Source organism: Phoca vitulina, unplaced genomic scaffold (assembly GCF_004348235.1).
Source record: "Phoca vitulina isolate PV1807 unplaced genomic scaffold, GSC_HSeal_1.0 scaffold42, whole genome shotgun sequence".
NCBI lineage: Eukaryota > Metazoa > Chordata > Mammalia > Carnivora > Phocidae > Phoca > Phoca vitulina.
This window is the reverse complement of record NW_022589745.1, coordinates 8,447,735-8,472,540: the sequence shown is the minus strand read 5'-3', so window position 1 is coordinate 8,472,540 and position 24,806 is coordinate 8,447,735. Positions and strand designations below refer to the sequence as shown.

General features: G+C 53.7%; 1 protein-coding gene across 1 annotated transcript in view; it reads right to left on the bottom strand.

The window, feature by feature from the left end:
* GREB1 (growth regulating estrogen receptor binding 1) overlaps positions 1 to 24,806 on the bottom strand; it is a 71,291-nt gene that overhangs the window by 34,232 nt on the left and 12,253 nt on the right. The window contains exons 4-16 of the mRNA XM_032430159.1: positions 22,486 to 22,668; positions 20,921 to 21,064; positions 19,933 to 20,061; positions 16,402 to 16,515; positions 15,773 to 15,916; positions 13,211 to 13,396; positions 9,423 to 9,773; positions 8,389 to 8,517; positions 7,574 to 7,702; positions 6,775 to 6,972; positions 5,870 to 6,050; positions 4,284 to 4,479; positions 2,776 to 2,912 (exon numbers count right to left, since the gene is read on the bottom strand). Coding sequence (XP_032286050.1) covers positions 2,776 to 2,912; positions 4,284 to 4,479; positions 5,870 to 6,050; positions 6,775 to 6,972; positions 7,574 to 7,702; positions 8,389 to 8,517; positions 9,423 to 9,773; positions 13,211 to 13,396; positions 15,773 to 15,916; positions 16,402 to 16,515; positions 19,933 to 20,061; positions 20,921 to 21,064; positions 22,486 to 22,668 — 2,221 coding nt within the window. The remainder of the gene's footprint in view (positions 1 to 2,775; positions 2,913 to 4,283; positions 4,480 to 5,869; positions 6,051 to 6,774; positions 6,973 to 7,573; positions 7,703 to 8,388; positions 8,518 to 9,422; positions 9,774 to 13,210; positions 13,397 to 15,772; positions 15,917 to 16,401; positions 16,516 to 19,932; positions 20,062 to 20,920; positions 21,065 to 22,485; positions 22,669 to 24,806) is intronic.

The following is a 24,806-nucleotide window of genomic DNA, read 5'->3' as shown; positions in this document are numbered from 1 at the left end:
GTATAGGTAGAATGTGCCTACCCCTAAGCCTTTGTGGTTGGCCCTATAGGAAGCTCCACAGAAAACATATTGGAATAAAAATGGGAGTTGTTAAATGTCTAAATCTCTTAAATACCAGTAAGTTCATGGTCTTGCAAGCAGACTTCCCAGTCACATGCTAGGGTCTGCGTGCAACACAAGGCAAATCAACAGGCTGGCCATGCACATCGTGGCAAGAGGCAGTAACCAATGTGTTCTTACCCTTAGTGCCTTCTGTCCAAGTTGCCTGTTTCAAGAGATTTCCAGATAGAGGATTCCTGGGAAAGGCAGCATGGCACAGTGGAGAGAACATCAAACCTGGCTATAATCCAGGTTGCCACAAACAGGATGTGTGACCTTGGCCAAATCACTTCCCCTCTCTGGGCCTCAATTCCCACAATTATAAGACGGGGTGGGGTGGCTGGGTTAAATGATTCCTAGGCGGTCCTAAGAGTCTCCAAGGACTCAACATTCCAGAGTTTTCTATCCTATTCTCACTTAGTGAAATGGAAATCTTAATCTCTGCGCAACACTTCCGGTTCAGCAGAGGGGGAGAGAGGCAAGAAAGGAAGAGGACAGTGGTGAGGACGATGGTGACAGTGGTGATGGTGGGGACAAAGCCGTGTCGGTGCTGGCTGCAGCTGCCGTGAGCATGTAATAACGTGCGCCAGGCATGCTCTTAATGTTTTGTATGTATTAGGGGCGCCTGGGTGGCTCGGATGGTTAAGCGTCTGCCTTCGGCTCAGGTCATGATCTCCAGGGTCCTGGGATCAAGCCCCACATCAGGCTACCAGTTCATCAGGGAGCCTGCTTCTCCCTCTGCCTCTGCCTCTCCCCCTGCTTGTGCTCTCTCTGCCTCTCTCTCTCTCAAATGAATAAAAAAAATCTTTAAAAAAAAAAGTTTTGTATGTATTAATTCATTTAATCCTCATAACATCCCCATCTGGTAGACATTATTCTCCCCGCAGAGGAATGAGAAACATTCCTAAAGTCTCCCAGCTGGTAAGTGACAGACCCAGGACTCGAACCCAGGAAGCGTGATTCTGGAGCCTGACCTCCCAGCACACAACTATTCCTGAGTCTGCATGTGTTCCCGTTTCATCAAACTCTCATGAGAAGCCACTAGAAAAGTAGATTTGTTCATAGGTGAAGGTATGGAAGTTCATATGGGTTCAGTGATTTGCCAAAGGTTAAAACTCACGTTTTCCTAAGTGTAAAGCCAGAATGTATGGTCCCGCGGCCAGTCTGGCCTTCTGGCCATGAGACCTTGCTCCATATGGCTTGGTGGTTCCACTATTTTGGAGTCAAGTGACAAGGATTAGGTCTGGCTTCACTACCAACCCCCCATGTGACCTAGGACAGGGGACCCAACTTAAGTCCATTCCTTCCTCTGCCACACAGGGATAACAGTACCTATTCCACTGTGCTGCCATGAGGATATTTTAGGCAATAAACGTCGAGTACTGGGCCCAAAGTGACAGTTCACCAAGCACCCAACAGAAGCTGCTGCATGAGGAGAGCAGGGCAGAGAGGCAGAGGCAGGGCTCCTTCCCTGAGCAAGTGTATGAGCGCCCAGCTGCCCACGTGTGAGGTGGAGAGCGGATTAAGTCCACCAGCATCCCCTCACTGAAACGGATTCAGCTTCTCAAAGGCATTCTGGGGAATACTGATCCCAGGGCACACACCGGAGATGCCGCCCATTCGAGCCTCCTCCTCAGGACTGACAGCACGTGTGGCAACAGAAGGCTCGGAGAACTCTCATGGAAAAGAAAACCTTAAATGTAAGGTTTCTCAAACACATTGACCATGGAACCCCTTTTGGCCTAAGAGCTATTTGCATGCAGCCCAAGCAGTACAGCTTGGAACACAGCTTGAGAAACCCACATCTAATTTAATCCCTTTGTTGGCACAAGAGAACAGGGCGCCATGAGGGAAGGTGGCAGAGCCCGTGGCAGAACCACTCATTCTGTTTTGCAGTAGCCAGTCTGTAAACCTTTGCCTGGGTGATGATGGCAATCACTTAACCTCCCAGGCCTCGGTTTCCTCATCTGAGAAATGGCCAGTCTGTAAACCTTTGCCTGGCTTTATGGCGCATGAACTGGGTGATGATGGCAATCACTTAACCTCCCAGGCCTCGGTTTCCTCATCTGAGAAATGGCAGCATTAAAACCTGCCTCAGCGGTCTGCCATGACATGGGTCGGAGGGTGAGCTGTAGAGTCAGGCTGATGCTGGGTTCATGGCCAGTTCTGTCACTGGCCAGATGTGGGGCCCGGAAAGTCATGCGGGTCTCTCAGAGCCTCAGTTTATTTGCAAAATGGAAATAATAACAGCAACTGGCTAAGAGAGATGGCGAGGCTCTTGGAACAGCAAACAGTATAAAATAAGCACTCGGCAGATGATACACATGGGACATGAAAGGATGAAGCCAACTATGATTGTCACTATCATTTCCTTTAAATCTTTTGGTGTCTTACCTCCTCCCATTTTCTTGGCTTCCCCGTGTCTCAAACACACCCTCCCACATTCCAACATATCACTGCCCATTCCCATCTCTAAAACATTCTGGAACAACGGCATGACAGGTATCACTGGCCCCACAGGCAGGGCAAGAAATAAACCAGGGTCCCTTTAGTGGAGGGACAGAGTCACCCAAGAAAGGAGGAAGGTGGCCCCCTTCCTGGAATTCTCTGGCTGCACACTCTTCAGCTTACACTCAACTCCTGAGCATTTTAGTAACTTCCAACAGAGACATGTACCTTTTTCCTAATGCCGTGACCATGGCCTCAAAGGAACTGTCGTATCTGAGCAAAGGGAGGCTGTGTCCCGAAAGGGTGGACTCAATGAACTCTGACAACCCGAAGTACTTCTTATTCTCAGGATATAAGTCCACTCCCTAAAACAGAGAAGAACACCAGTCACACAAACACTGCATTTGCGGGGATGGAGAGATTCACACGCTGGGCACATAGATGGCTGGCACAGGCATCTTGATCTAAATTGTGCTGACGTGCGGAGCCTCGATGGCTCAAGTCAGTTAAGCATCCTACTCTTGATCTTGGCTCAGGTCATGATCTCAGGGTCGAGAAATTGAGCCCCATGTCAGGCTCCGTGCTCATCAGGGAGTCTGCTTGAGATGTTCTCTCTCCCTCTTCTCCTCACCCAGCTCATGTGCATACACATGCACATGCTCTCTCTCTAATAAATAGAATCTTGTAAATAAAAATAAATTGTGCTGACTCTGCAGTCCTGCAGCTGACGTTTTATATATTACTTCCCTCTGCAGACCCAGAGCACGGAGCACTCTATACTTAAAGGATGGTGCATCCATATCAGTCAAGACTCTTCGTTCATCTGACCCTAGTGTCTCTGCCAAGAAAAACATCAGCCTTGTGTTTTAAACCCACAACTTTCTTGGTTAAAATGGCTTCTTTCCAACAATTTTAAGCTAGTTTTAGGAATAGGCCCATCAACCATCTTGCGTTCAGCTTGCTATTAAAATCAGCAGGAAGAAATGCATTTATCTAATCAATTTCACTCCCATTGACCTAACATTCCTAGCTCAACCCTCCTCTGCCTCATTTTCTCCATTTGTAAATCAGAAATCATCCTAGCCTCTGCCCCCTATAGGAGTTCATACGATAAAGCACTCAGAACAGTGCCTCCCTAGCTCACGAAAGTGCTACAGAAACACTTGGTATTACCAACAATGATTCCAAGTCTGCTGGACTGAAGCCAAGCATCAGTATCTTTGTAAGTCCCTCAGATGAGTCTGGGACACCCCCAAAAAGTCTAGAATTTGAGGTTTGCTTGTTACTTGTATAATTAAGTAGAATCCAACCACCCAGAATTCTCCAATTATTCTCAGAAGTCTCAAATTATCAGTTGTAGCCTTCTATTTTGATGAGAAAAGGCAGGGGATAAACCAAAACCTCACCAGGTTTTATGGAGGTTTGTTCCATTTGAGGAAGGGGATTTTGAGCCTTGCAGCTTAAGGATGTGGGGATAGGAAAAGCAGGAACCTTTCCAAGGCTTCTAGACTAAACAGTACATGTCCTCAGATGGGGAAGATAACTAACATCCTTTGGGAAAGTTTCTAAAGACCAGGAAGGGTTTAAATCTAACTCTGGGTCACATGAAAGATCCAAGAAACAGGAGACCCTCTTGACCCCCAACTACACCAGTTAATCAAGGTTTTTACTAAACAGAATTTCTCCCGACTCAAGGGTCACGGGGACACCAGGCCTAGCAGCCCCGTGGCACTCACATTACTGTAGGATGCAGGCCAGTGGATCTCGTTGTAAGGGCTGATGAGGGTATGCTGTGTCTGCAGCGCGTAAGGGAAGGAAGTCACGTGGAGCGTCACGATGTTGGGGGCCTCCTTCACCTCCCTGCAATTGAGCAATCTGTCCACCAATCCCACGGCCGGGTCACTTTGGGAATAGAGATTATGAACGGTGCTACTGAGGGAGGAAAGGGGGCGGGGGAGACACAGTGAGTGGAATGACGAAAACTGCTCTGTAATTTTACAAGGATCAAGCAGTTGAATACATTTCTAACTAGCCCCACCCGCAAATGTGCAAGTAATCAAGGCTTCTGGCTCTGCCCAGGAAAATTTAAGAAAAAAAAAAAAAATGACCACACTGCAGGCACCTGTCCGGGACTCCCCTGACCCTCGTTGCTTATTAAAAACTTAGCCAGGGGAACAGTATTTATGGAGGACTGCTTGCGGGGTACACAAACCACCCACTCCTGTAGAGCAGGGCTTCTCACCCAGGAATGCTCCTTTGGCCCCATCTGAGTGTGTACTTGTCTCCTTAAATTCTTTCCCCTAAATTCCTTCTGACCTGAAACGATCCACAGAGAATATAAAATGGTACATTCCATATTAAATTGAAAGGTACAGGACCAGGAAGGGGAAGCATTTTGGACCAGGGGCCCAGGATACAAGCGCAGCTCAGCCGTTCCCTGCAGGCCATGACCTCAGCCTTCTGTCCTAGCCACCCAGCAGAATAGAAAACTCTTCGGCTTTTGGGTGGCAGGCGGCTACTCTGAGAAACCTACCCCCCAAATGAATATTCACAAGATAGCTCTTTATACAACTCAGGACGTTCAAATACCTCCGAGCCCATGCAGGGACCTTATATCGCATGCCCTGCGTATAGGTGATCTCTGAGGTTCTGGCCAGCCCTATGCTTCTGCATCCGTGAGAAATCAAAGCCTTCCTCTGCGATCTGACCCAGGATCTCCCTTCCCTCCTCACCCCTCCCCACCCAGTCAGTGGTAATGTCTAAATGCACAACCCTCGGGCCAGTCTAGGGAGATGACAGATCCTGGTAAATCAGGAATCCTGCCAGACTCCGAGCCTGACAGCATCTAAAATGCATCTAGATTTACATTCATTTGAACTGAGTCCATAAAATCGCCCCTAAAGAAGGGTGGCACCAGCTGCGACCCTCGGTACTGAAGCCAATGGGGCCTCCATCAGCAGGGGAGTTATTCCAGTCAGGATCCCCTCCCCGCACCAGGGCGCACCTTGTCGCCAGGTGGGGTACAGAAAAGGAGGCCCTAGTTCTAGGCCGGCTCAGTACTAACACCCTCCTGCCCGCACCCCAGCCCTGTGACCCTGAGCCTTAGATCATGATAGCATCTTTTAGAGGCTCCGCTAGATGTCCCCCGAGATAATCTGCAGCTCTAAGGTTCTGGAATACATCCATGGCATCTGCTTACAAATGCCAAAACCCCAACATCATTCGTCTTGTCAAGGCTTGTACCCACAGGCCTGAGTGTCATCCACATATTAATTCAGGGAAGGAACCCGTCAACCCTGCCATGTGCCAAAGCCACTCTCACCTCACGAGATCCCAGTGGGCGTGGTCGTGGATCAGGACAAAGAGCGTATGTGGGTTCTGAAAGGAGTTTTGCAGAAAGGACTTAAATTTCGTCTGCGCTTCGGCATCAAGTTTCAAAACACACTGTTCGACCCTCTGCTTAGTCACACACTCCTTTTCCAAGCCAAGCTCCAGTAAAACCCCTGTAACGTGGTAAAAGTACATCACAAGTAATCCATGCCAAGTAAAACCCTTGTCACTCGTTTCTCATTCACTCAACAGATACCTGGTGAGCACCTGCTATCCGGCTAGCATTCTGGCCGGCCCCAAAACTACGGGGATGTGGGAGACGTGGGGGAGTCGGGGCACCTGACCCCATGCACACCGTGGTCACACGTATGTCTGTGTAGGAGTTGGGCGAAGAGGCGGGCCTGTTTCCTATCGAGGTGTGTGCACAGTGGCCCACCCAGGGGGTATAGCAAAGCTGGCTTCATGAGGCTGGTGATCCTAGGCTCGGTGGGACCTCCCCGCCATCCCCAGCAAAATCATCTCCCAGCCTGAAGGCCGTGGAACCCTAAAACAAATCCTCTGAGTGAAGACATTGACTCTTTGTGTTTTTCATATTTCATCCCCTTGAAAGCACAGGGAAAGTACATGAAGTTGAAGCAGGATATCAACACATGGGTTGTTGACCTGAGTGGGGGAGAGTGGAAATTCAAGTCATGGTTCTTGCTTTAATGGATTATAAAATCTTGGGCAATTTGCTATCTCTGAGCATCTGTTTCATGATCTATAAAATGGGGGTATTAATCCTTGCCCTACCTACTTTAGAGGCAAAGACTGGTATTTCAATTCCAAATCTGAAATTAAGGGAATCAAAGCTTCTCCCACACAGACACCACAACCTGCCCCCCAAATGCCCCGTACCTGAATGCCAGACACGGAACAGGGTCTGCTGATAGGTCACTTCGGAGGGGGGAATACAAATCAGAAAGTCCACCTTCTCAAAGGATCCTAAGTCCAAATTTTGAGTGCTGGAATCCGCAATTGAACACACATGGGAGAGGAGCTTCTGAGCCACGGCCAGCTGGAAGGGCCGGATGTGGTGGGGCTCCAGACTGTAACCTGGAACCAGAGGCCCCATAAAGGTGAGATGCAGAGGGCCAACACCCTGGACGTCTGCTAGGGAATCCAGCAGCAGGGCCCTGCCTAGCGCACAGAGTGACCAAAGGGGGATCACACCAACATTTATCAAGTGCCTACTCTGGGCTATGTACATTTCATACTTTTCAGAATTTAATAATAAAAGGATCAACAGTGCTCAGGGAGCACAGAGGCAGTGACCTTCTCTACCTGAAGGGGACAAAGACAGCATCCCAGGGAAGCTGACCCTGAGACAGGACTTTGGAAGAGGCTGCGAGTTCTCTGGAAGAGAGGGAGACCATCACAGCTCTTCGGGAACTCAGGATACATAACATATTTCAATGATGCACTGATAAGGTGGAAATCTACACAGAGAAATACGCCATCTCTGGAAAAGTGTACAAGCATCCATTTCAGGGTAGGATGAGACTACTAGTGTTTTAAAGACTAAAATAAAAATTATTTATCAGTCCACTTTGATGTTCAGAAAATGCCCTGCCTTGCTTCCTCATAGCCCCCTGGCGCCCCCTGGGTGCTGTCTCGTCAGCCCAGATCCTGGCCGCAGGCTCCCCACATCACTCACTTGTGCATGCCGGAGCTCCGCCAACATCCAGGGATGCTGATTTGGTGACAGAGGAGGCAGTAAGTGAGGACGGAATATGGCCTTGATTTTCCTGATGAAATTTGTCCAGCAAAATGTCAATGTCACCCTCTGCCCAAAACAGAGAGAACAACAGAAGTGGGTTTTCCATCCCAGTGAAACTCAGCAAACCTCCATGCGACACCTGCGTATGAGGCACTGTCCGGGACTGGGGTAATGGAAATAGAGAAGACATGGCCCATCCAGTCGAGGAGCCCATAGCCTAGTAACGAAGGCGATTATGTCAGAGAAAATTGCACTGTGAGGTGGTAGGTGCCAGGACAGAAGGAAGAGCCAGGTGCTGAAGGACAGGAGGAAGGGGTCCGAGCCCATCCTAGAGAAGGAAGGGTCAGCAGAAGTTTCTGGGAGGAAATGGGGTGAGGAGCCAGGCAAAGAAGGGAGGAAGGCACAGAATTCACAGCATAGAACACAAAGACTCAAGAAATTCAGAGGGGGGGGGGGTAGGGAGCCACAGTGCACAGGGCTGGGGAGGTACAGGGGAAGAGGCACAGGACACTCGTGTGCCCCAAAAACCAGGAACCACAAGCCCCCCCCCCCCACCTAGGAGAACCCAGTCAGTGCAGGAAGATGACCAGCCAGAGACCACCACAGAAAGGGTCGTAAATGCTAACACGGAGAATGAAGGGGTCACCCTGCACATCCAAACCAAGGCCGGCCTCAGCAGGTCCTAGGGAACGGGCTCCGAGAGGACTGCCCCTCCCACTTGTGAACTTACACCTGTCTCACTACAAGCCTACCTGGACAGAGGGTGCTAAAAAAGGCCCCCAAGGAGTCCACTTTCCCCGTAACCAGCTCATAATTGACTTCTTTCTGGTACTCCGCTGGGGTGAGAAGGCTCTCGGAAAGGATTCGGGCTTGGTATTTTCCTGGAAAACAAACAACTTTCACTGGGCCCCTCCACTTAGAATTAGCACGTGAGCCCCTCGATGGCAGAGTCTGTGCTCACCACTCTCTTTCTCTTTCTCTCCCTATCCCCAGACAACGGCCTAGTCCCATCCTCTGCCCTGGCCTCCTGATTCCCTACAACGTGGGAGGCACAGAGTGCTGCCACATGGTCTTGCGGAGCCCCACAGCTGTCCCCAGTGGCAACATCGCCTGCCTCCTCATTTCTCTCAGGCCCCTGCTCCAACGTCACCTCTGTCGATAGGTTCTCCTGACTCCTCTTAATAGCCAGCTTCCCAAATGGGATCCTCCATCCCCTGGCCCTTCCACCCGAGATGTTCTGCGCTGTGTCTGGCGTCTGCCTCCCCCGCCAGAATGTCCGCTCCGGGGAAGCAGGGACCTCGTTGTCTTCGTGCCTGTGTCCCCAGCCCTTAGAACAGCGGCTGCACATAGTAGGGCTTCAATAAGTACTTGTATAATTTATTAATTAATTGAGTTAATTGACTCATTAGTCTACATCATACAAGATCGCTGTTGTTGCTGTTCTGCATTAGCTAGTTAAAGCAACGGAGGGCCACAGTCAGGGAGGGACCAGTCACATCACCAGGTGCGTGGAGCCGGGCTTTCCACCCCGTCTGTCCGGGCTCCAGAGTTGCCCAGGCTCTCTAGGGGGAAATGGGGATGCTCACCCTCCACTCGGAGGAAGAACGAATCCTAACTCGGCGCGCTAGCCAGCGCACGCGCCCCTCACACCAGGAGGGCACTAACCGCAGTCCCTAACCGACTGCTGCTACAAACCCCGGCCACAAGAGGCAAAGTGCGCGGATCTGCAACGGAAGAGGACACAGCTGCTCTTCCCGCAGCCGCCACGCTCGGGCGCGGGGCTCACCGGTGACCGCGACACAGGAGTCGATGGCGGGGCTGCGGCAGGCGCGGACGATCACCACGTAGTTGGTCTTGGCGAGCTTGCCCTCGATGAGCAGCCGGAACATCTCCGAGAGGCCCTCAGCCAGGGAGTAGGTGCACTCGATGATGTGCACGCTGTTGTTGCCGGAGCTAGCGGCCAGGCCGGCCAGCCAGGGCAGCTGCGCCGAGCTGACCGGGGCCGCGGCACCGGGCGCGGGCGGGCAGCGCTGCGGCAGCGGCTGCTGGGACTGCCGGATCTCCGTCAGGTGCGACTCGCGCCACGAGCGCAGGAAGATCTGCTCCAGGTCCTCCATCAGGGGCACCTGGTCGGCTGCTGGCAACAACAAGACGGCCCGAGAGGCTTCAGCGCCCGCCCACGAGCACGGAGCGCGGGCCTGGGGAGAGGCGTGCGGGCGGGCTCGGCAGTAACCCAGCACGCATCACTCGGGCTCCACCGTCTTACAGAGGCTGGGAGGCTGCGATGCGAGCACCGGGAGGGCACGCGAGCAGCCCCGCGCTCCCCAGCCTAACCACGCCGCAGCTCGTCCTGCCTGTCTCTCAGTCTGGTTTTCAGCGACAGGTTCTAAATCGCTCTAAAGACTGAAGCCTCCGACTTCAGGGCTTGTCTCGTTCCCCGCCCCTGTGCGCAGAGCCGGGTGTCACTGTCGCTGGGCACACCGGGTCCCTTCGAGCGATTCACCGCCACTTACTCAGCAGTGTCTCCACTGTTGATCTTTCTATTGCTTCCAAATAACCACTGCTATAAATACCTCCACAACACACGTCTTCAGGGATGGAACCTACTAACTTCCTAAATTCTCAAAACCGGGCTTCTAGAGCCAGCTAGTACACATGATCGGGCTCTTTCCAGGTGGTCCAAGTGTGCCAACCCACCATGACGTTAAGGGCAGTGAGGACACTGGGTTTACTGCACCCTTAGCTCCACTCGATACCATCGCTGGTATTAATTTCACTGAAAAACATTACTTGATTTGTTCATTTGTGCCTCTCAGATGCCTAGTGAGACTGAATACTTCTAGCATTTCTTTCCTATAGACATTTTCTGGTGCCTTTGTCCAAATTTTGTATCTGGGTGAGCTGAAGGAAGAGCACCCCACTTCAATTCAGAAGACGTGCTCCCTCCCAGCTCTACCCAGCACCAGCTCAGACCGAGAGCTAGCTATCCTAGGATACTGGTTCCTGACCTGAACGACGGGGATCACACCACCCCCTCACCTGGCTAGGCCACGATTTTATTAGATTAGCTGTTAGACCTCCCATCTCTAAAATCTTGCCCCTGAGCCCACACCCCCTTGTGGAATCACCGCCACCAAGCAAAGCTCTTGGGAGAGTTGTCTACCCTCACCACGCCTGTTTCCTCACCTCCTCTCTCCAACCCCCCACAGCGCATGCACAGCTTCTGTCCCCACACTCCTCGTATGCACTCATCATCAGAGGGGCCGATCGCTTCCAGACACCCAAACCCAATGGCCAATAATGAGCCCTCACTCCGCTCCTGGCCTCACTGACTCAGGGGGCTGGTCCCTCTCCTGAAATGCTTTCACGGGATTCTGCGTCCATGTCTAGTGTTCCTTCAACACGTGCTGAGAGCCAACTTTACATGGCTGGTACTGCTGGACACACAGACGAGAACGAAATCAACCATCCTGTCTCACAGCACTTACATCCTAAGCGGGGGACATGCACCTACAGTAAACAAATACACATGGCATGTAATTTCTGGGGGTGCTAGTGCTCTAAACACAAGATAAACAGTAGACAGAGCCACGGGGGCCTGGGGAGGGGGCGCTGTCTTAGATACGGTGACGAGAAGGCCTCTCTAGATGACATACGAACCAAAACTCGGAGGCCATGAAGCAGTAGTCGTGCAAATGTCCTGGGCAGGCGTGTTTCTCGGCAAAGGAACAGCCAGCGCAGGGGAGACTGGTATGCCTGGGGGGACAGCAGGGCTGGAGGGACTGCGGGAGGCAGGCCGATCACGTGGCCCCTGGAACCAGCGTGGGTTGAGTGTGTGATAGGAAAGCTCGGCAGGCTCCAGCAGAGAACAGATACGATCAGACTCACAATTGTAACAGACGTGATAAGAGCAGCTCCCTGGCAAGGAAGGCCCGATGGGGAAGGTGGACAAGGGTGGGTCTGGGACGAAGCAGGGCTTACTGATGCATGAACTGTGGATCGTGAGGAAGAGCAAGACACACGCCATGTTTTCCCAGAATCCTGACCGTTCCAGGCAACATTCTCAAGGTTCCGCCCAACCGCGTGCCTCCCCGGCTCTCCATCCACCTCCTCCTCCAGATCTCTGACTGCTGGGGTGCCCCGGAGCTCAAACATCGGCACCTTTCTCCCAGGGGCTCTTTTCCAGTCTCCCAGCTTCAGTGCAGATCATCACTGGGCCAGTGTCCCCCAAACTGTAGCTGCACCTTCTCCCTGGGGCTCAAGTCCTGTCCAGCCAAATCCTGCAACTCGCCCCTCGGCAGCCTCACGGGCATCTCAAACTCGAAACAGCCAAGGCAGAACTTATGCTCACCCTCTGGCTCCACCATCCACCTGGGGACTCAGGGCAGAACCCAGGCTGCACCGTTCCTTCCCTTCCCTCAGACAGACAGCCTACCGCCCTTACAGCTTCAGAAAAAAATCCAGCGCCACCCTCCCGTGACCCTTAGTGGTCAAAGCCACCTCCCACTTTCACTGGGACAACACAGCCCCTGCACCACCCAGCCCCACGCAGCAGCCGCTGTGGTCTTCTGGAAGTGAAGGTCAGATCATATGCATTCCAGAGGTGCTGCGGATTGAATTGTGTGCCCCCTCCCCAACTCATATGTGGATGCCATAACCCTCATTGTGACTGTCTTTGGAGATAAGGCCTTTAAAGAGGGACTGACGTTAAGTGAGGTCATAGGGTGAGGCCCTGGTCCAGTGGGACCGGTGGTGGTATGAATAGAGACACCGGAACCCTCTGTCCCTCTCCCCACACGCATGCGCCCAGGAAGGGCCCGGGGGCACACAGAGGAGGTGCCGTCTGCAAGCCAGGAAGGGAAGCCTCCCCAGAACCCGACCGTCCGGCACCCTGAATGTTGGGCATCCAGCCTCCAGACCCTGAAGCATAAATGTCTGCCGTTTAAGCCCCCAGGCGGAGGCACTCTGCTATGGCAGCCGGAGCTGACGGACGGAGCTGACGGACACGGAGCTGTCTGTCAGTGTGTCTCAAGTGCAAACTCTTGGCCGTACCCCGAGGCCCTGCCCCTCCGCCGGCACCCCCTCCCCCACTGTGCTACAGCCACCAGGCCTGGCCCGCAGCCCTCACGGGCCTCTCCCTCGCCTCCCCCACCTCCTCACGGGCCCCTCTGGGCCCCCTTCCCCCTCAGACCCCTTGAACACCATCTCGTCACAGAGGCCCTTCTCCGTGATGCTGAGCCAATCCCCCCCACACAGAGCTCCCTCTCCCTGCTCACACGCTCTGCCTGTTTACGGCTCCTCTCCCACTAGAATATACTCTCCTGAGGGCAGAGCCTTTGTTTTATTCCCTGATCCCTCTGCGCATCTGAATTGGCAGGTGCATGGTTTTTGGATTATCTCCAGAGGTTCTGACCCACTTTAAGCCCTGCCCAGGCCCGGATTCCCCGGGCTTCCATCCCCACGGGCCCCGTGGCTTCACAAGGGCTCCGGGTGACGGGCCGCGATCAGCTTCTGCATTTCCCACTCCGCTGATTAGTGTACCAGCGACTCCCGCGCAACGGGAGGGAGACTCACCCAGCTGCACGAGATAGTAGACGGTGAGCAGGAGTTGTGTCTCCTCTGAGATGGGCTGTATGGTGGAGGCCCCATACTGCTCATATGCCCGAGAGATGGACTGCGAGTTCTGGTAGCATGCGTACAGGAGCGGGCTCACGACCACGTCGTTCAGGTTCCCGCAGAGGTAAGGGAAGTTCCCGTGGCCTGCGGAAGGAGAAGCCGCGTCCGCTCGGCAGCTGGCAGTGGGCACAGCGTGTGGCATCTCCAAACACAAGGGGGCCAAAGCGTGCAGGCCAGATGCCGCTGGGGTAACTCTCGTGCCCCGTTTTGGGGAGACCTCGGACTTCCGGCCCTTGCTGAGCTGGCGCAGCGGCTCGGATAACGGACCAGGGCTGTGGCATGTGTTCACTGCCTTATCTCACACGTGAGCGGCCCAGAGGGACAGGCCCGTGGCGGAAGCGTCACCCCGGGCCGCTCCTCAGCACGGACAACAGAACGCTTCGTGGAAGCAGCACCTTCTGGCTCTCTGCTGACTGCCTGCCAACCAGCTGCCCCCCGCCGCCCCGACTCCCCAATGTGGGATGCTGATTCACATCCTCCCGGGGCTCTTGAGCAAGCTGGGTTAGGAAAATAAATCACTGTACAGGCCAGAGGCTCCAGGCCCTGACAGAACTTGACCAACACTTTAGCGCACGTTATAGATTCATTCTGATGACAACCCCCAGAGGCGGAAGAGCCCGGCTGGGTTGGACTCTCCTCCTCACGGTGCACCAGCTGGGGGGGGCCCTGGGCAGGAAGTTTGACATCGCTAAGCCTCAGTCTCCACATCTGTACAATGGGGTGAACACACGCAGTCCCCGTGGGGCTGCTGAGATGATCAGATGTGCTAAATACGTGTGTGCTGTCCTGTACTCAGGCGGTCTACACTTACGCACCAAACACACACTTACTGAACGCCCGCTGTATGCTACGTGCAGGCGTCGTGCTTGGCTCCAGGGAGAATCTGATGACTGAGACAGATCACACCCTCAAGGAATTGCTTCTCAAACCTGCGGGTGCATGAGGATCCCCTGAAAGGCAGCCTAAGACACAGAGTGCTGGACCCTACCACACAGCTTAGGATTCAGGAATGGGGCCTGACTGTGATTCTGGGATGCTCCTGGGAGTTCACGCCTCTAACAGGTCCTGGGGGTGGGGGGGCTGGTTCTCTGGACCAGGGACCACAAAGGGGGTGCCACTGCTCACCAGCATTATGATTCAAGCTGTATGGGGGCCCAGGTGAAAGAGAAACTAAGGCAGTCTCACAGAGAAGGCACGGGGGTGGATCTTAAAGCACAGGTGGGGTTTGGGCCTGGGGGGGGGGGGGGCGGGAGGGGAGAGCCAGGGAAGCAAGCATGTTACAAAGAGCTCATGGCTCGAACAGAGCAGTTGCGCCAGGAAGTGCAGTGAACTTGAGGAACAAGAAGGATGGTCTCCATCTGAGGTCGTTAGCCATTAGACACAGGTCTGCTGGACCCTCACCCCGACTTCCCTGGGGCTTCTGGCTCGGGGGAGGTGCAGGTGCAGGTCCTGCCCGTATCACCGTGCTCTGTTCTCCCATCACTGTGTTCTCAGGGCCTACCACGGACACGAGATGGCCATGCGAAGAACATAGGTAATGCTGCTGCGTGCTGACCTCCACCTTAATCAGCTAACAGGGCCCAATGGGATATTGGCCCTGTCTCATGCCCAGTCCAAAACCCAGATTTGCACCCTTATTCCTAAATACCCTGTCCACTTTTGGTTTTTTAGAAAAAAGGAGTGCCTCTGTTAGTTCTTAACTGCCTGTAAGATCTCTCTCCCACTCTCCCACCACCCTCTTTCCTCTCTTCCTACAAACACGATACCAAATACAGTATTAACTTAAGGATCGGAATGCACGCGTGTGTGTTATCATAGGCCAGCATGAGGGACCAGTGAAAACCATCATCAAACAAGTCCCGCCCAAGCTTCACATTTCAAGATCTCCTGCTTCACTGGAGAGGGACTTCCTTAGCTGAGCCAAACATCTACCTCCACGCAGCATACATTGGACGCCAACTGTCACAAAACAGATCGAATCTAGTTTTCTTTTATGCTTCCACAGGGTGACCATAGACATTCCTTTCCCAAAGTCAGATTTCATAGTCAAAATATACCAGTGGCCCAGGGTGACAACAGGACCATCCGCCCGACCAGGGGTCCTTGAAGCAGGGGGCTGATGGATCCGTCTCTGATCCCTGGTGCTTCGTACTGGGCCTGTTCACGGGGCAGCAGCTCAGTGAGGTTGACTGAATGAATGCGTGAATGAATGAACAGATGGACATCGTGGAACCGAATCATTTCTCCCGGGCTCGTTGTGGAAAACCGTGACCAGCTCTAGAACTCTCGGCATCTGATCAGGGGCTACGCTAGTGACTGGTCTGCTTTGTTCTTTCATTGCCCTGGGCGGGGTCTTAGAGCTTTCTCAGGAGGACACCCCTGGCCTCAGCCTGTTGCCTGTTCCTTGCGGACTCCTCCAGGCTCCCCGACCTCCACCACTTGTCCCACTGCTATACTTGCCTTTAAATATCACCGGCTTGGCCTTGCATATTTTCAGCAAGTTGTCGGGAACGGACACCGGCTCTCCGGAGGCCATGACAGGAAACGTGACCGAAGCTGGTCCCACCAAGCCAACCTGGGGCACGCAGGACATGCTTGCGCTCTCTAGAAACACGCCAAGAGTGTTAGGAAGACGCGTGGGACGGGCCTCCCTCTCTGGCAGACCCGACGTCAGGCCGGCCTACACATCTGCTGCAGCCTGATGTTTACCCCTACTTAGGGGAACAGCTGAGTCCTGGAATCACAGATTCCTGAGGTCAAAGCATCTTTAAGGTCGCTTGATCCAACCTTCCCCACCAAACAACACAGTCTCCTCTTCAATCTCTCTGCCACGTGACAGGCAAGCCCGTTTTAAATTTCTTCAGGGTCGAGGAGCTAGCTTACTACTGTACAAGGACCCTGGGCTCTGCTGTGCGGCTCCAACATATGAGAGACCCTTCGGTCATACCCAAGTCTGCCCCCTAGAACATCCTCGCCAATTCACACAAATTCACACGGTGTGCACGTGCACACACCCCCCCCAGACCTCAGCACCAGCACCACCACCGGCCCCCGAGTCTTGGACTTTTGGCGAGGTCGCTGTCACTTACCATACTTAGCTCTGTTCCCACCACCCTGGGAGTAGCCACCATCTGCAGCTGATGGAGATTCTGGAGACCACCCTTTGTGGCGTTTTTTGGGGGGCCCGGAGTTTGATAAGATACCTAGACGACATTCAGAGTACAGATTAGGCTGTCACTAAGGATGAGTTTCAAAACATTCCCCTGATTTGGAGAACACCTGCAATTTTTAAACATCAGAGCTTTACAATGGTTCTTAGCCGTTTTAGTGAAGTATCTGGGCATGAGGAAACATCCTGTCCCTTTCAGTAAACATTTCATTCCAAACCACCCAAGTGCTGAGCATTATCTCTGAGCCTCGGCACCCTATTCTTTAAAATGGGATCATAAACCTGACCGTGAAAGGTGGTTTGATAAAGACCAAAGAGCATGCACATAAAGCACAGAGTCTGGGCCCACTGACTGGCAGCCCCCAAGATCACATCCTCCTCCCGGTCCTCCTCTGAACATTCCAGTAAGAGGATGAGTTTCTGCAAACCAACCACTGAATCCACCATCACAGCTTCACCACTGGGGGGCAGTACTGCTCCACCTGTGCTCGACTCCCACCCTAGCCTTGACCACTAGCCTCAGACCAAAAAAATCAAGGGGAACAGAAGCCGGTGCTCGGAGCTCGCTGCTGCTGTCGAGTCATTTCTGCCCACTCTAGATAACAGCATGTGCGTGACTCGCGCTTGATGTTCAAAACATCAAGGATCGGTTACCATATTTTTTTTAGCAATCTGACACAAAATTTCCCCGACGTTTAGAGCTATACATTCAACTATGACTGCATGATAAACTCACCTGGGAAAGCTTTAAATCTCTCCGTGCCTGGACGCAAGCCTATCTATCCCAAGTAAACCAAAACCCAGCACCTGGGGGAGCCCAGGCATCGTGAGGGCCCCGAGCTCCCTGGTGACTCTAACTCACAACCGGGGTTGAAAACCATAGTTTAGAGCAACGTTTCTGTAAATGTGGTTTGAGAAGGAGCTGGACGGAAGCAGCAGAGGCTCGTTAAAACTGCCCGCTCCTGGGCCCTGCCTTGACCTATAGAACCGGATCTCTGGAAACCAGAGGGAGAAAACTGCCACTATTCCCGGGCGCCCCGGCTATGCCTGAGTGCTCTGCGGTTTGAGGGTTATTGCTCTAGAGTCTCTTCAAGGTAATAAAGTTATTCTCACCTCTTCCTTAGACTGATCAGAAACGAATAAAGTGAATAAAAAGTTAAAATACAAGGTACTTTGTTTACACAGAGCTTTCAAGCAGGTGGGCTCTGTCGACCACCCCCCACTGGCAATGTGGGAGGCAGCTACGATCACAGCCGTTCTGTTCAGACCACAGCTTCTGCTGCCCGAACATCCATCCTCCAGTGCCAACAGAAGCCCTCCCACAGGCATGAACATGCCAGCGCCCCGAAAACCACATTAAACTACCAAGGAGGCGCTGGGCCTCGACACTAAGGACGGAAGGTCTACAGATATTTTCCCCTTTGGGACACAAGTTCTAGCCGCCCCTAGTGTGGACTCAGCTCATCAACTCTACCAAAGTGACGGCCCCAAGAGCTGTCCCTGCGCTCCCAACGTGGACCATTTCTCGTGGTGGCTCCCGGTACTGGGGAGGGGGTCACTACTTGGCACTTTGGGTGAGCAATTCTTCATTATGCAGACCACTCACTGCGGGACACGGAGCACCCGGACCCCCAGGTGGGACCACCAAGGAAGGATCCTGGGCACCTGCTAACAGCCCCCACCAGGGGGCAGTACCTCTCCGCTAAGAACCCCTGAGCCACAGCCCTCAAGCCCATATTCAAGACCTCTTGTAGTTTCAGAAACAGTTTCTTAAACCTGATTTCCTCTCTCCCCAGAGCGGGCGGGAGGGCCCAGGACCTGTGCCATTTTGTCTATGCTGTTAAAACAACTCCAGTCAGTCAGCATCCACGGCAGCCGGGCGCCAGGGGCCCCAAGATGGGGAGGACACCGACGCTGCTCTCGGGAACTTCGCTACCTGCAGGACACACATGGCCGGGCAAGGGAGACAGACACCTGGGGCATCCCAGAGAGGGAGGGAGCCCTCCTGCAGGAGGGGACACCTGAGCTACGTCCTGAAAGGCACGGTTAGCCGCGGTTAGCCGCGGGGTGGGGAGAACGCTTTGAGATCACGATGTATGGCCAGGGGTAGAGACAGGACGGGGAGGGCACTGAACCCTCCCACACAGCCCGAGTGTGGAGGTCTTGAGCAGAAACAGCAGGGAATGAATGAGGTTCTACAGGTTGGTTGGGGCCAGATTCCAGCAGGGCTGGAGTGCTGCTAGGGACCTGAGGGCTTTCTCCTTCCCACACCGCTCCTCATTCACCAGAGCAAGGCCCTCGTCCCCTGCTGCTTGGGTGAAGGTTGGGCAGGGCAGGTGTCACAGGTCAGGTCTGCCGTCACCGTCCCAGAGGCTTGGTCCTTGGCCACCCTAAATTCAGCACCTCACAGTCACAGGAAGAAAAGTGGGGGCCTGCCTGGGGCTCCTTCTGCAGGAAGAGGGACAAAGGCTTGACCTTGGATTCCATGCTGGTTAGGACTGGGGAGTCTCAGGTCCAATTCAGAAAAGACACTGGTCCTTCAACTAAGAGGGAGACTCCCACCAGGGAAGTCCTCTGCTGGCCACGTAATAGAAGCAGGGAAGCCTGGGCGAGCCTGGGCTGCCTCTCTGGGCCTCACGTTCCTCTTCTACCAGAGTGTGGGGCTGGACAGTTGCTACGGGCGCTTCCAGTGGATAGTCTTGGATCCCCAAATCCACTTAGCTCTGTGCATGGAGGAGGAGAGAGGGAAGCCTGGCTCACTAAATGGCTCCCGCGAGCACGGAGGGGCAAGCACAGAGCCCAGAGTCAGACTCCATGGCCTCAGCTCTAGCAGAAGGTCTGCTTAACCCCTTCGTTCACCTCCTCATCCTCTTCCACGCTCCCTCCCTTACCACCTCGCTTGCTTCCCCAACTGTAAGTAGTAGCTCAGCTGTCACCTCCTCCAGGAAGCCCTCCAGATGTGCCCTGAATTTCCATACAGCCCCTCATCTGACCCTCTCAGCTGCCCTAAGAGCACAATTCTTATCTCCAGATGAGGCAACGATTTAGTCAGAAGGCTTGTCCAAGATCCCCCAACTAATAAGAGACATGGTTGAGTTTCGATTTCACATTTATCTGATTTGGGAGCCCACATTCTTCCCTTGACACCACGCTGCCCCCTATTTCTCCAGAACTCTACAGCCCTCCTGATGCGTAGCCCACAGGCGACTGGCCGCCCACTGCTTCCTGGGTACACCCATCACCCAAGTCGGTGGCCGAAGCTGCGGTCCCACCCAGCACCGGGGCCTGGATGGCCCCCAAGACTCGGGAGGCACCTGCTGGCTGGTCCTGCCTCGCCCTCTACGCCACACCAACTCCAGGAGGCGCCATGGCCCCAGCACGGTGGCTCCCGCAACCCCCACAACAGCCTGGCCCGGAGGAAAACGCGACCCCCCTGGACAGGCGACGGCACCTAGCGCCGAGGGCCGCGGCATGGCCGACAGGTCATTCTTCGCCAGCTGGTGGTGCTTCGGGGAATCTCGGCCATTGAGCACAGCTGGGCCCACGGCTGCCATCAGCGAGGGGTGCTCAGAGGCTGGTCCTGGCAGCAGAGAGAGAGAAGGGGGGCGCAAAGTCAGTTCACAGGACGCTCCGTGAGCCCAGCTAGCAGGAAATTACTCTTCTTCCATTTTTATAAACGAGCTTTATGCCAAGAAGTGATTCTGCCTGCTGAGAACACACAAACACACACGCACACACACTCCTGTTCCAATGAGCACGGCCTGGGTGAAAGCAGGACCAGGGAGACCTGAGGAGCCAGGGGGGCCCCTGAATCCCAGGGGTGCACGCAAGGCTCTTCCGCCTACCTCCCCCTCACCCTCCCAGCTCAGGCTTGTACCGAACATGCTCAGGAAACCTGTCAGGCTTGCAGTCACCCAGCTCCAGGCTGCTCACGGGGCCTGGGGCTCCCCGGGCCTGAGGATAATGCTGGGGGAAGTTGGGGGTACTGCTCTTCTGAGCCTCACTGCACTGCTTAAATGCCCACATCAGCCAGAATGGTCTAGAAGGCACTCCAGAGTCGGGGGTAGCACAAAACGTTTCCTGTGGGTGAGGTGGCACGATGAGGGGGTTCAGAGCATGGTTTTGAAGCCAGCTGCCCTGTGTCTGAATCATGCTGATCAGACCACACCACCAACAAGGGGATCACTTTCCGTAGCCAACAGGAACGAAGGACATCTTTCCAAATGAAAAACATAGCACGCTGTGCCGGAAACTACTACAAATTCAAGATGAAACACAAAGGCACTCTGGGAAAGAAGACAAAGCACGCCTATTATTTATCTTGAAGAATGTGTGGCTGCCTCATCGAGCCGCCATGCTGGGGACACGCCAGGGACATGCCAGGGACACGTCAGGCCCACAGATCCAGCACCTCTGGCGCTTCGCCGCCCACCGCTCACCTGCAGGCTGGGCTCCCATCGGGATGCTCGGCGTTGGTCCAGGAACGGGCTCACTGGAGAAGGCAGCCAGAGGCCCGGAGCTCTCCGCGGGCGGGAAGAGGGAACTCGAGCAAGTACTGGCCAAGGTCTGCCGGCTTCTGAACTCTAAGGGGGCAAGATGCATGGGTGAAAACCAATTCCCCACCGGTTCTGAAATGCTTTCTAGACTGGAGTTTGTCCCACAAGAGAGCTAGATACCTAGATAACTCAAATGGTGCCAACACCTTCCTAGCTTTGCTTCAGGGGGAGGCAGGGGTGCTCCGTGCCAAGGCCAGGGGAATCTGTCTGGGGGACAGCTCTGATTATCAGGAGTGGGAGGCATCGTGAGCATTTGAGATGACACAAATGAGTCACCCCATCGCTGCCCTTCAAGTCCAAGGAAAGAACAGACTATTACTCAGAAGGAGAGGAAGAGCCAACACCCGGCTCCCTCCAACTCCATCCTGAAAGTCACCCTCTGCCGGAAAGATGGACCCCAGCAGTGGTGCATCTAGCTGATGAGGAACTTGGTCACAGCAAGCGATCACAGACTCTTATCTGGTCCCACAGTGGAAGAACCACTGCCTCCCAGGACCTAGAAAATGACAGACACACAGCAGGAGCTCAAGAAATACTTATCAAGTGATGTTAAGAAGACGAGAGGGGTGGGGAGGAATGCCCAGAGCCAGCCCCTCCTGAAGCCCTTCCTTCTCTTCAAAGCAGCTGGCTGGGGGAGGCCAGGCGACCAGAAGTAAGCCAACGCAGACAAGTGAGGGACAAAAGGTTCTCGCAGAGACCCCTCCTGGGACATGTCCCTCCACAACTGGGTGAGGGGGGGTATCTCAGGGACCAGGGACCACCTATGGCTGGGCCTCTGAAAATCCATTCCCCCCCACCACCGCCCTCTTCCCTCCATAGATGACTTAGCCATGGGTGATACGGGGAGACAGGGAGGGAGGAGAGAAGCCCAGGAACTTCTTCAAAGACAGGACTGTAAGGCTGGCCTTTCTATTCTGTTCACAGAGTTCAGGACAGAGAGAGAAGTATAATTCAAGCCATTATTCCTCTAAATCAGGGTTTCTCAGCCTTGGCACCACTGATATTTTAGACTGAATAATTCTCTGTGGGGGGCTGTTGTGTGCGATGCAGGATTTCCGCAGCGTCCCTGGCCTGCACCCGCCAGATGACAGCTAGCGCTCTCCAGTCATGAGGATGATAAAGGTCTCCAAGCATTGCCAAATGTCCCACGGGGCACAAAATCACCCCCGGTTGAGAACGTCTGCCCCAAACACTTGCCACAAGAAGGCACAGCACGGTGTGGCCCTCCATCAGCTTTTAAATGTCCCACGCAATTCGGCAGGTACTAGACCCACCCATAACACACAGCGGCGTTGTGATTTCCCGGGGCTGACCTTTGGCCTGCAATCATGCCTGCAGAGCAGTCTCTCCTCAAAGTCCTGCTGCCTGGCACCTGGGCCCGCTTGGAAGACCCCTACCCCCACCCCCCGGTTCACCCACCCAACCCTGCTCAAAGCCCAAGTGCTCACCTGAGCCTTTCCAACAAATGAGAGGTCCTTTGGTGAGAGTCCCTTGTGCATTGCGGACCAGGTAATACTTCAGGTGTTTCTGCTTCTTGGGCTGAGTGGTCAACTTAAGATTTATGTGATTAGAGAATTCTGTGAAGTAACAGAAGCCTTTCTTTCCACAGCCAACACAATTCCCAGAGAAACCTGGGGGAGGAAACAAACCATGAATGTCTCCAACTTACCTTCAATATCCTCTTCAAATAATACAGACCTCATGGAGGGGCACCTGGGTGGCTCAGACGGTTAAGCGTCTGCCTTCGGCTCGGGTCATGATCCCAGAGTCCTGGGATTGAGCCACGCATCGGGCTCCCTGCTGAGCAGGGAGTCTGCTTCTCCCTCTCCCCCTGCCTCTCCCCCTGCTTGTACACTCTCTCTGTCCCTCTGTCAAAAATAAATAAAATCTTAAAAAAAAAAAAAAATGGAAACTCTTATCCTCATTCTGTGCCACCAACCAGAAAATTCCACAAGGCAAATGTCCCTGGCACCTTATGCTGGGCCAGGGGTCAGTATGACCTCGACTCAAACAGAAGAAGGACCAAGAAGACTTAGTCATGGACAACTCCCGCCCCCGCCCCGCCCCGCCCCGCCCCGCCCCGGCAAGCTTGGAAGACTGAACTTGCCCCAGGGGCAGATTTTAAAGCCTGTTACACAGAGCAAACTTTACAAGACAAGAACTGTCGTGTTCAACTGTCTACACTGATCAAGTACCTGTAACAAGGTGGTACGTCCCTATCTCCAGTCACAGAATCTCGACCCTAGGATACACTGAGAGACCTCCTGGGAGCCCCAGATCGCACCCCGATCCCATGAGTTGCTGAAAAGAAATGAGGAGAGCTCCATGGTGCAGCCAGAATGGCGGCAAGGGAATGCTGGGGGCCCGGCAGCCAAGGGAGCGGAGACCGTCTGCAAGAGCATGGCCGTCACCGTGCCGGAGTCCCGCTGCTGAGGCCCGAATGGGCCTTCCTGGGGAGGGACAGAGGTTCCCACCAGCTGTGAGGCCCCAGAAAGGCTGCCCCATGACAAAACTACCTCCTATGAACAGTTAAAATCCAGAGAGTACGCATGAAAAGAGCTTTATGAACTATCAAGTCCAATCAAACCATCCTCAGAACCGCTGGCTCACAGAGGAGAAATGGGCCGATTTGCCTTTCCCCCCTACAGCTGCTGGTGTTCACACCCACCATCTCAAGAAAGCCTTCCTTAAGACCTCGCTTCGCCCACTGGTGCGTCTGGTTTCCATGGTACAAAGTCCTTTGGTAGGGGAGCCCCTGAAGCTGAGACTAATCTATTTTGTCATATTCAGGGACTGCAAGTTTACAAAGGTCACTCTGACTTTGCCCAGGAGGGCCATATGGCCATGTGCACAAACTCTGCTTTTTTAAACAGGGTATTCCTGAGGCCTCTGGCTAACGTTCAAAATAACATGTTAGTGAAGGTTCACCACATCTCCACGGGGAAACGAGACATCTACGTTACAGAAACTTACTGGATTTTCTGATCTCTTTTACTCTAAGCAAATTTAATATTCCTTCAAAGGCCTTAGAAAGAAGGACAAGTCTCTTGGTCGAGCCACAGGATGGGTACAGGTTGGTTGAAACCTTCCAGAATCCATTCTCTGTGCACCAGAGCAAAGAGACAAGGCACCAAGAAATGTCAAACACCGTGCTCTCCATTTACTTGTTTTTATGGGGACAGGAAGGGAATGAACGTGCACAGAGAACCAGGGACGTTCTGGTCATCTGCTGTCCTCTAGACAGGTCACTCAGCTTTACTGGCATAACAACTAGTCAGTCGGGACAGCAAAACCTTCTTTGGGGAAGCCTGAGAACCAGAGAGGTTATGTAAGAGTCCAAAGGGGATGCAGACAGTGTGTTGCTCCATTCTAGCACGAGAACGGAGTGTAGACCCACAGACATGACATTCAAGGCCACCCCGAATCCTACCCAACCCCCATCTCCAGCTTCCACTCCTGCTCCCCACTCTGCTCTGCCAAATCGCCAACTGGACCCCCCTGCCCACTCCCACCACCCTCCTGCCTCCAGGCTCATGCTCCTTCCTACAGAAGCCCCACCTGTGTGTGTCCCACTGTCACCCAATGCCCAACTCAAATGTCGACTTCTTCAGAGCTTTCCTTGACCCAAAGGGCTGAAGCTTGCTGTTCTCAACCCCCTATAATGCTCTTTATACTGCTCAGAAGACCATGGTAACTTCTTCTTTTATGTTTATCGAAATTTCACGTCTTTTTCCCCCATAACTATCCCCGTGCTCCAAAGCACCGGCAT